The sequence below is a fragment of the Notolepis coatsorum genome (assembly GCF_963971535.1).
Source record: "Notolepis coatsorum genome assembly, chromosome: 10".
In the NCBI taxonomy this organism is placed as follows: domain Eukaryota; kingdom Metazoa; phylum Chordata; class Actinopteri; order Aulopiformes; family Paralepididae; genus Notolepis; species Notolepis coatsorum.
The window spans coordinates 50274034-50286528 of NC_140174.1; the positions used below are offsets into that span (position 1 = coordinate 50274034).

At 45.7% G+C, this 12495-nt stretch overlaps 1 protein-coding gene across 4 annotated transcripts in view; it reads right to left on the minus strand.

The window, feature by feature from the left end:
* The window catches only part of myocd (myocardin), a 39480-nt gene that overhangs the window by 15933 nt on the left and 11052 nt on the right, over positions 1 to 12495 (minus strand). For all 4 annotated transcript variants that reach the window (XM_084323894.1, XM_084323893.1, XM_084323892.1 and 1 more), the window contains exon 2: positions 10519 to 10584. In XM_084323894.1, coding sequence (XP_084180020.1) covers positions 10519 to 10584 — 66 coding nt within the window. The remainder of the gene's footprint in view (positions 1 to 10518; positions 10585 to 12495) is intronic.

Below are 12495 nucleotides of genomic sequence, written 5' to 3' on the forward strand. Positions count from 1 at the left end.
TGCAAGTGTATGCATGTGTGTGTACATGTTGTGTGTGCAGAGGTATAACTCTCTCATTTAGTATCCAAACATGTGACCTGCCAAGAACGTACCCTGGTTTCAATCACAGCACCCCCCCCACACACACACACACACACACACACACACACACACACACACACACACACACACACACACACACACACACACACACACACACACACACACACACCATTGTCCTACATGGTATTTCCTCCCACCTGTTCATAATGAGCTTGTTCACTCTCTCGTTCCTCTCTTGCACACAGTCACACAGATGACACACAACACAATCAACCATTTGGACTGGACATGTTGGCATGGTACATAATGGGTTAAAGGGATGAATTCACTTTTATTAAAGGAAAACATTTGATGTATAATTTTTTCAATCTATCCAAAAAAACATTGGCACCAAGTGTTTATATTTTGGAGATCTTGGAAGTAGAAATTGTCAGAATTTGTTAGCATAATGCTAGTGGGAGTGAATGGGGTTACTAGTGTCAGCATGTCCTGAGAACAAACAAACTAATATTTAGTCTTTCTTTCTACACAGTTAAACATTTTAAATAGTTAGGAGGTTGTTTGGACACTATAGTACATGCAATCTTTAAGAGACAGCGACCATATTCACACAGCTGCCATTTTGCTCTTATGTTATGTCATGCTCAGGTTTGGGTCCTGGGGTCCTAGCATAAAAATGTCCACTTCCAATATCTAAAAGAAAATTGGTGCAACTGTTTTTCTTTTGTGGATATATAGAAATAACAACTAAATGAACTGTTCCTTTAACAGTGTGCGTGCTTGGCAAGACATTTTCTATCCATTACATACTATAGGCTACAGTTTCCGAGTCCAGGTCTTAGTGTCAAGCTGATGTCACAGGGAGATTGAGACGACAGGATTACAGGAAATGCAGGAGGAGGCTTCCTTTCCACAAGTAGTTAAAGTTACGGAGGTCAAATATTTTCTTGCAAGCGATCACACAGAGGTTGAACCCATCGTTGGGTGATGCGTTAGGGTCACAGCGCTCTAAGGTCAGGGGTTATTGCTATTAGGGGGGAGGGGGCTGAGGAGATGGTGGGGGGACAGTAACAGCCTGGTCCGATCATATGGCCTCACACACTCACTAGCACACACACACACACACACACACACACACACACACACACACACACACACACACACACACACACACACACACACACACACACACACACACACACACACACACACACACCTACACCTACACACACACACACACACACACACACACACACACACACACACACACACACACACACACACACACACACACACACACACACACACATACAAGTGTACCGACTTGTATACAAACACAAGCACACAGACATGCATATACACAAATCCACAGACTTGTACATACACATTGTACAAACACACACACACACACATGCGCATATCATACACACACATACACATTCACTCACACACATGCGCGTATCATACACACTTCTAAAAGAAAAGGGTGGACCCAAATACAGCTGCTGTTCATCTCAATAAACTGTGGTCCCCTCCTCCCATGGAGGTAGTGTAAACCAGCTTGAGACGTGCTGCGAACCAGCGGCTTCCTTACGCAACTTGTTTACTGGAGGCCCGAGGGAGGACAACATTAAACCGAGAGTATACAAGAACACAGGGGCGTATCAAAACACCAGGGGCGGACAGCCAGGAATGATATGGAGTGACTCAGATGGCAGGGATGAAAAAGTCGCACTCAAGTGGACGTTCCATTCCTTACGGTCCGGGGATGAAACGAAAACACAGCGCAGGGGTTAAGAAACGCTGCAAATCGGATTCCGAAAGTGCCGATCCTCGGGTAGGACCTCGAATCAAACGCCGGCTGCGCGAGGCTGGTCCCATCGTGGTCCCATCGTGGTTCCCCAAACAAATTAAGTCTACGATATCCATTCAGAGCACTGCTGTGGCGAGATAACGGCTCTTTTCAAGACCATTCCCACCCAATGAAGATCTCTGCGGTGAACTGTAATGCATGCACTGGACTTTTACCAGTGGTGGAAGAAGTGCACAGTTCATTTACTTAAGTAAAAGTAGAAATACCCAGATAAATGAGTACTCTGGTAAAAGTAAAAGTCCTCCATTCAAATTCTACTTTAGTAAAAGTAGAGAGGTATTTTCTATTGAATCTAGTAAAAGTATGCATTCTATATGACGTTTGTGTATTCCAGTGCTTGCGAGCATTCAAACCTTGAACCATTAACCTCTACAGGTTATGTTAAAGTGGTATGTGGGCCAGGTATGCTGCTCTGATTACGTCCTCTTGAAGTTGGCGGGCTTTCAAATTTGATCATGTTTTCTATGCAAAATATTTTCTTCAAAGTAACTAGTAACTGATGGGTTCAGATGAATGGAGTGGAGTAAAAAGTACAATATTTCCATTGAAACGTAGTGTAAACGTATAAAGTTCTCTAAAATGAAAATACTCAGTAGCTCAGAATTGTACTTAAGTACTTGAGTAAAAAAGTACTTTCCACCACTGACTTTCACAATCTCAAAAAGGCTGCTTTCAGCCCTGCTGTCCGGCTACGTTTAGCTGCGGACTCGAGCGACGGTTTGTTAATACACACACAATCAGTGGAGGGTCATGCTCGTTGCTCCCTCGAGACAAACGATAAAAGATATGACGTGAGTGAACATCACATCACACACAGTTTGTTGTGAGTCACACACACACACACACACACACACACACACACACACACACACACACACACACACACACACACACACACACACACACACACACACACACACACACACACACACACACACACACACACACACACACACACACACACGTTAAGGTCCCTAGCGTTTTCACGTGTGAATGCCATCGCTCCTCTGATGATACCTGTCATGGCGGCCATTCTGACGGCAGAATCTAGGGGAATGATATTCTTTTGGACCAACTCCAGGGGGCCCGGCCTGAGAGCCAGTTTCTCATTCAGCTTGTGGGCCAGCTGGGCCCGCTTTAGTTTCATCTGGGCCTCCAGAGAGGAGCCGTCTGAGGCCGGGTCTACACAGCAGCACACAACAGGACCAGACCATCAACAACAGACACACAGACTGTATATACTGGGTATAAACCACACATGTATAAACTAAACATGCTGTATTCTTATCATTATCACACTGTGAATATCATGTACATACATGTACATACAGTACAACTCCAATATCTTTGAATTTATACCAATATTTATAACCAAATCTATAAAATGGCATTAGAATCCACAATGGAAGTATCCAGTATTTACAATAGCCATGGCAGCATGTTGCGCACTCCCAAAGTGACTACAGTAATATTCTAAAAAGACCCACGTTTATTTCCTGTTGCAATCTTTCCTAATGCAATAACTGACAGGACATACATTCCTACATATGGTCCAAAACCGTTCCCTAGCAAACAGAATTCCAGTGAAAACGGTCTACAGGCACTGTCCACATTGACGATACTTTGACTAATGAAGTATCGTCAATGTGGACAGTGCCTGTAGACTGTTTTCACTGGAATTGTGTTTGCTAGGGAACGGTTTTCGGTATGTCCACTGGAGGACAGTGGAAAAGGGGTATCACGATTCTTCATTGACAAAATCAAATCATGGATTTGTAGAATCGTGATGCCCCTTATCCACTGTGCTCCGGACTGATTACCAAGCAGTGATGAAAAAAGAGGCCAAATCTAGCACGATTATATCGGCGATAGTAGCAACAACACTTATTTGGTTAAAAAAAATCGTTCCTAATGCAATAACTGACAGGACATACATTTGGGTCCAAAACCGTTCCCTAGCAAACACAATTCCAGTGAAAACTTCATTCAGTCTTCCAATACGTCTGGTATTTGCCATGCTCCTCTGCTCAGGGTGCGGTTCAGATTTCTCATCTGTGCCGCCCTCACGGTACTCACGGCCAGACACTCCCAGAGCTAGACAAATAAATGGACTCTCTCTAATTAAAGGGCATAGTCTGCACTGGGTGGGATTGTGTACTTTACACAATCTCTCTCTATTAATTCTTGCACAAATAAACTGACTTGGCCTGGCCTATAATGTATCCACGATAGGGGCGCCACGAAAATCGATCAAAATTGAAATAAAAAACTAAGAAACGATCGATCAAGATGAGAAAAATGAAAATCGAATCGTTTATTATCGGCCTACCGATATTATCGGCCGATATTGGCATTAAAATGTAATATCGGAAATGATTGGTATTTAATTTTTATTTAACCTTTATTTACAGGCAAGCAAGTAAGAACAAATATATACAAAAGCAGCTTGACCAAAAAGCAAAAGCCTATTGAGGGAAGCAGGGGGTGGGAGGCTGCAACAAAAACAAGGTTATGTACATCCATACAAGTAAATAAAATAAAAATTACAGTAGCAATAGGATACAAGGAAAATTACAATAAATAAGGGAGAGAGATGGAGAGAGGGAAAAAGAGAAAGGGCGAGTGAGAACCAGAGTGAGAGAGAGAAGAAAAGGGGAGATGCACAGTTTCCATTTATTGCCTTGTTGAATGCATCCAGTGAAATTAACACATCAATGCATACTTTCAGTAGCGTCATTTCAGTAAATGCCAAGGGAGTGGGGGGGGGGGGGGGGGGGGGGGTGAAGGGGGGTCCCCCTTGGTGGATTTATTTAGTCAAATCAGTTGTGCAGTAGTACATTTTGGTGAGTTGTTTCAATACAATTCACTTATGGCATTTATGTAACATTAATGAACAAAGGAGACAACTACAGTATGTAAGTAGTAAACCTATTTTTTTTTATTCCAGTCGATCTTAATGAACATGATCATATTACGGAGTGATCACCGGATTCGAGAGAGAGAGGGGGAGAGAGAGATCCTCGCATGCGGCACAAGTACGGAGCGCACACTGTGTTGCGTTGTCCAGGAATGGATTTGGTAGTTGTCATTTCTCACAAATGACACGCAAATGAGAGGATAAGTATTTCAGATTGATTTCAAATGTCAAATTTGGCTAGAAGCCAACTACCAAGGTATGGTGAGTGCCATACCTTGCCATACCAAAACGATGCCTATGCATACTTTTATTGTCAAAAGTATACATAATGTTGTGTTAATTCCACACCAAGAGATATGTAATGTTAGTTACCTGAAATGTTTTCGTTTTTTGGTCAATGCTCAACATATTTTATTTTTATTTATATCTTCAACATATGTTCAAATATGCTCTTAGTCGGATTGGTTTGTTGAAATGAGATGTGGCAGAATGTTGTTGTTTTTTCATGTACAAATATAGTGAACAATTTCTGTTAAACGTTTCACCACAAGAGATCTACCATGATAAAACATGACACCTTGGGTATGATTTATAGAAAAGAAGGAGGGAAGGAAGTGAGGATGAACAAAGTATGAGAGAAAGAGGACGATGCACCAGGCTTCACCCGCCATGCGTAAATCCACACTAGAGGCCATACTAGAGTAACTACTAGTTTGTTTCTAACTAAATGAGCTACTAAAATTGGTAGCACCATGATTACTTAGGGCATAACCTACTGTAACTAGTTTGGATGTAAAGTCATAAATAAGACAAGTGGCCAATCAATGATCATAGATAGAATCATCATGCTTCCTGTGCGCATTAGCCTGCTGGCTGGCATGAGCAACTTGGCGTCAATATTGAAATATCACATCAATAACTTAGATCTCTACTGAATTACTGTGTTGCAAAAATGGTAAATTAATGAGAAAAAAAACAATGCTGTGTGGAAGGGAAAATGCTGTTTTACAGCCAGTGAGTATAATTCTGTGACAGTGTATGATTTACACTTACCCTCCTAGGGCATGTGTAACTATTTAGTTGTCACTTAAGAGTTACACTTATCTCTACGTGGTGAAACCGCTTTTATTTTAGGAATGCATAAATCATAACTTAGCACTAATTTTACGTTCTAACTACTAGGCTAAGTTTGAACTTACACACAGCTGGTGCGGCAGGCTGCTGGTGGAATGGTGGGGGGATGGGGGATCAGCTGCCTGCCGGCCCATAGCTAGCGCTCACCATGTTGACATGCTGTCCGTCTAAACCGGGCCTGTCCGACAGCAGGGTGGCATCAGCGTCTGTTTATGATTCAGCTGCGCAAGCTTGACACTGACTCCTCCCCCTGGCATCTTCAAAGTCACCCACCATACCTGACACTCACTTGGAATAAAGGCCGATTTAAAGACCTGATAGAAAAAGAAATTTTTTTTACGAGGATACGCAGAAGAGTTTTAACTGTGTTTAAAATCGTGCGGTGAAACAGGGACATATAGCGTGGCGACGAGCAAGACCTCACTGTATATCCTCGAGCGTGGGGGCATAGTGTAACGTGATACGGGGAGCTGCGCGGTGGGCTTACGGAGTTTTAAACATTCTACGGCAGTATAAAAGCAATACTATGCACTTTAAATCCGTTTCAATATACACCTGCCGACAAAATCTGTCAAATAGTAAACATTACCCTAAAAAGTCAAACGTATGGCGCTGCAAAAAAGGGGAATTATTTCCTTTGTGTTTCCCGCCCCTGAGGATGAAATAAAAACAGAGGTAAATTAAAATGGGGCATTGTAATCAAGCGTAAGTGTGTGCATGCAGACGCGTCCAAACTATGCGCACCGTACCACCTTACCTGTAGCCGCACATCTCCACCTATCAATGTCTCTATATGGATATCGGCCTATGTGCACAGGTATGCATGCTCATGGACGAGCTTATCGATATGTGTATCGGTGTCGGTGTGTGTGTGTGTGTGTGTGTGTGTGTGCACGCGTTGAGTGGCCAGACGTGTGGCGAGCGGTCAGACAGTGTGCTCCTCCCCCAAGCCACACGCCAGCCAGCCCTGCGAGGCCAGGGCAGAGTCTTTGGAGAGCCTAATAAACAGCAGATGTTCCCCGGGTAATATATACACAGACCCTGCGCCATGTCCATCTCCCCCAGCAGGAATAACACAGCCAGGCGGAGAGAGAGCCAGGATCTGAAGTATCACGTCTGCAAGGAGCAGGAGGAGGAGGACGTACTGCTCTTTCTTGCCTGTGAAATGTTTTATCCTCTGGGGCAGACATAAAGATCTCAAAGAGCAGAGGGAGGGAGAGAGGGAGAGAGGGAGAGAGAGAGAGAGAGAGAGAGAGAGAGAGAGAGAGAGAGAGAGAGAGAGAGAGAGAGAGAGAGAGGCAGGCTAGAATGCAGCTACGTAATAGTGTGTGTGTGTGTGTCGGTTTGTGTACTAACAAACATCTTTAAAACCCCTCTTGCATCTGCACCGCCGACCTCTCGTCCCCAAAATCGAGATAAACAACCAATCGAAAATCTCTTTTTAAAAAGCGATTCGGAGCCTGCAAAGCCAATCACGTCTCCCCTTGCTGCCCTTATCTCCGTCAGACTCCTAGAAACCGATAGGGCCGTGCCTGGCCTCTGGAATCCGTTCCCCCCGCACACTTACCAGCGGTTATCAGGGGGGCTGGAGCAAACGGTGCCAGAGATATCGTTCAACAAACCCCTGGCCTGGCCCGCACCTCCCCAGTCCCCGTCCTAAACCCTGCAGCCAGGCGACGTCAAAAAAAGACCCAGTCAAGTATGCTAACGTCTAACACACACACACACACGTGCACAGACACACACACAGCCATAAGACCTGAGCCATACAGCTGGCATCTCTCAGCGCTCACCAGTTTGCCAGCGTGATACCGTTATGTCGTTGTGTGGAAACAATGTGCAGACTTTACAAAAATACAAAACATTGATAATGTCTTAGTTTACAGGAGGGTGTATCTGCCTGTAAGGCGTCTTCTGCTATAGGGATTTCTTCTTTTTTTTCAAACGTTTGTGAAGAAAAATTGTCAAAAATATTAACACTTTGGGTGCCAGCCGCTTTAGCCATCTTTGTAATCAGTGTGCCACCGCTGTAAAGTATAGGGATTTTCACTGTGCGTTGCGGTGTTTGCAGGGCTATATCTACATTCTATATTATAGCTATGGAGACAATACTATGGCTCATTTGACATTAACTATCCATCGTCCCAAAAAAAAAAAAAAAAAATCTTTTCATGTATACGTTTGCGTGTTATACACCGTGGTGAATATTGTATAGTTTCAGAGTGATCCTGGCTAATTCCTGGTAACTGTGTTATGGAGCAATACGTGCATTTTGCTAAAAGCGTTCGCATGGCTCGCCTGGACACACTACTATTTCCAATTCAAAGGTATATAATAGGTATTATGTTTCATCATGAATGCATGAAAGGGGGGGGGGGTCGTTTTTTGATGCTTTGATCGCCAGTAACGGCATTCGTTTTGAATACTACATACGTTGATCGGCCGGATCGATATGAAATCATTGTAGGATCAAGGTGGAATTGATGTCATATAGTCCTTACCTTTACTAGGAGGTATCCCAAAAAGAATATTCCAATTGTCTGATCGCGATTTCCAGTATTGATGTCGATCGGGTCCCTGACACGAAGTGGCACAAGATATGCCTCAAGTGTGCTGAACGTGTTTCGAAGTGGTCGGATGAAGATATTCACTTGGCTTGGTCTAAATTCTCCTCCCGGACCATATACGATGTAACACACGGTGTGAAATAAGGTTTCAAAGGGTGGGCGATGCTGCCACCTAGCAGGATGCGGCCGGTCTTGCACTTTTGGAATCTCAGAATGATTTCCTATGGTAACACCGAGGTCCGTGAACCTGTAATGAATAAAAAAAAATCAAACGACCAAAACCCAAGAAATCTCGGGTCTGGCACTCAACCACTGGCGAGTTAACCCGAGAAATCTCGGGTCTGGCAGCCAATGTGTTAACTGTACCGACGACACACAGTGCCAGCAAATATTTAAAAACATATATATTTGAAGAGAGCATTGGCAAGGTGAGACCTTAATCACACTGCACTGATAACCTACTAATGTCTCACAGCTGCACTGATAACCTATACTGCTGTGAACTCTTTTAGCACTGCTCCTCTGACCTGAAGCCCGAGCGCCGAGTCCCGGGTGTAGGCCTACTGTAGCTTGTGCCGTGGTTGAGAGACAGGTGAGGCAAATACCGTAGGTCCAAATGCCATCATCACGAGTTCAACGCCTCACCCAACGTTAAAAAAAAAAGTACAAAGTCCGGTTCTCGCTAGCGTAAATGTGTGAATCTGGGCTCATGCGCTCGTTCTAGCGAGGAGGGATTCTCTTTAGGTGTGACTGTATTTTGGTGCGTTATTATTGCTGAAAGCACACATCAGTCTCTAAACAGGTGCCTGGGGTGTAAGGGCCTGTTTCTACTGAGACCACAAGGCTCTCCAACACAAGAGCATTCTTCTGCGGTCACTCACCAGGCCTGTCTCCCTGCCCGCTGACTACAGTATCTGCCTGCCTGCCTGCCTGCCTGCCTGCCTGCCTGCCTGCCTGCCTGCCTGCCTGCCTGCCTGCCTGCCTGCCTGCCTGCCTGCCTGCCTGCCTGCCTGCCTGCCTGCCTGCCTGCCTGCCTGCCTGCCTGCCTGCCTGCCTGCCTGCCTGCCTGCCTGCCTGCCTGCCTGCCTGCCTGCCTGCCTGCCTGCCTGCCTGCCTGCCTGCCTGCCTGCCTGCCTGCCTGCCTGCCTGTCTGCCTGTCTGCCTGCCTGCCTGCCTGCCTGTCTGTCTGTCTGTCTGTCTGTCTGTCTGTCTGTCTGTCTGTCTGTCTGTCTGTCTGTCTGTCTGTCTGTCTGTCTGTCTGTCTGCCTGTTTGTCTGCCTGGCTGTCTGTCTGGCTGCCTGCTGGATGTGTGTGTTAGTCTCCACCTGCTGTTTGTCTGCTAGTTAGTTACTTACTCTGGATCTAGCTACCCGTCGGTTATTTTCTTTCAATGCTCGTCCGTCTGCCCGTCGGTGTGTATGGCGGATCTGTCTGGGTTTCACTGGATGAGCTTTTCTTCCATTTGCTTTACCAAGAGTATATGCCAGAGAAGAGACAGACAGACAGACTGAGAGAGGGGGGGGGGGGGGGGGGGGGCAGGTTGATTTCTAAGTGGCCCACATACTGTAGGTCAGCTGTACCCTGGTGTGATTGGGGGGGTTGTCTGGTCACAGTATTATATAGTGATGTCAGTGGATCGGCTTGTGAAGGCAGTGCCATGTAGTGGGTCATAACACCCCCCCTCCCCTCTTGCCCTTCTCAGTGTTTTAACTTCCAACTTTATTGGTGTATTGTTGTCTCTTTCTCTCTCGTATTTCTTTTACTGGGGCATTTGTTTCAATCATCTCGAAGGAAGAGAAAAGCATGTGTGTGTGTGTGTGTGTGTGTGTGTGTGTGTGTGTGTGTGTGTGTGTGTGTGTGTGTGTGTGTGTGTGTGTGTGTGTGTGTGTGTGTGTGTGCGTGCGTGCGTGCGTGCGTGCGTGCGTGCGTGCGTGCGTGCGTGCGTGTGTGTGTGTGTGTGTGTGTAGTTGGAAGGTGTTACTCACGAGGCATGGTGCCCTGGCCTGCCAGTTGTTCGCGAGTCCTCCTCTGTTGAAGTCTTAACTGGAGGACTGGAGGGAGAAGGGGTGAGGGACAGAGAGAGAGAGAGAGAGAGAGAGAGAGAGAGAGAGAGAGAGAGAGAGAGAGAGAGAGAGAGATAGGAGAGGTGGCGGGGAGGAGAGGAGAGAGAGGCAGGGAGACTGAGAATTCAATTGACTTTGAATTAGTAGTCTGATTAGATTGATTAGGTTGCATTAGGTTTGCCTTGGACTAGATGGACTTGATTAGTTTGAGGAGATGTTGTACAGCCATCTACTAAAGATGGAATCTAGTTTGAGAGGAGATGCAGAACAACAATCTACTAAAGATGGAATCTAGTTTGAGAGGAGATATGGAACAACAATCTACTAAAGATAGAATCTAGTTTGAGAGGAGATGCAGAACAACGATCTACTGAAGATAGAATCTATTCTGAGAGGATGTGATACAAGCGCGCTGCTTCGCTGCCCGTCCATGTTGTGTTTTGGGCAAAGATCCATCAATGAAACCAGCATCAGGTGCCAATCTCTGGAAGTCATTAAACAGACAGCATGCAGCTCTGACACATACACACATGCGCACGCACACACACACACACACACACACACACACACACACACACACACACACACACACACACACACACACACACACACACACACACACACACACACACACACACACACACACAGGGGCGTAGCTGTAGATTCTGGGCCCCATGAAAGAATGTATTTGTAGGCCCCCAGTGAATGCGAGCGCGTGTAAGCGTGCGAGAGAATTTTTTTTGTGGCCATTTATTTATTGATGAAAATGCATAATATGGTTTACCTATACATTCGGATCAGCAGTTCAGCACCTGCACTGTTGGTGGGGGAGCCTAGTAAAGGATGTCGCATTGCGTTCATCTTCAATGAATGGACCAATGCAATAGTCTACCAAAGCCCCCCCTCTCTCTCTCTATATCTCACACACACACACACACACACACACACACACACACACACACACACACACACACACACACACACACACACACACACACACACACACACACACACACACACACACACACACACACACACACACACACACACACACACACACACACACACACACACACTTCAGAAAATGGGAATGGCGCTGCAACGACCGGCTGCCTTTCTGTTCGCTCCGTCGAGACTGTGCTTACTTTTGTTAATATTTATAGTTTTAAGGTTTTAAGAGTTTTGTCTGTACCAACAGTAGGTGCATTTAATGTGTATGACCGTCAGTCACTTATAGACATCGGATTACGGGAAACTTACCGATTGGATTACTCACTGGACCAGCTTTCCGAACCGCAACAATGGCCTGAGGAGATTCTCCGGAGAATGGGACCAGATCCTTTGTTCCTTGATCCCAGGAACAAAGGAACCAGACGGCGTGGGAAGAGAGCTGGGATCCGTAACAGGCTGAGATCCAGACGCCACCGAACGCCATTGCCCAGTATATTGCTAGCCAATGTACAATCAATTGACAATAAACTGGATGACATCCGAGCAAGGATTCAATACCAAAGAGACGTCAGAGACTGCAACGTTCTCTGCTTCACCGAAACGTGGCTCACGCCGGACGTTCCAGACCACGCTATCCAACCAGCCGAACACTTCTTTATCCACCGCAAGGATCGTACAGCAGAGTCCGGTAAACAACGTGGAGGAGGTATTGCCTTCATGTTTAACAACAATTGGAGCGATCCAACTAACGTGAAGGAATTATCCAACCACTGCTGCCCAGACCTGGAATATATAACCATCAAGTGTCGTCCTTTCTTCCTCCCGAGGGAGTTAACGGCGATCATCCTTGTAGGAGTGTATATTCCACCGCAAGCCAGTAACAACGTCGCGCTCTCCAGACTCCACGACGAGGTAAATAGAATACAAGCGGCGAACGTTAACGCCGCC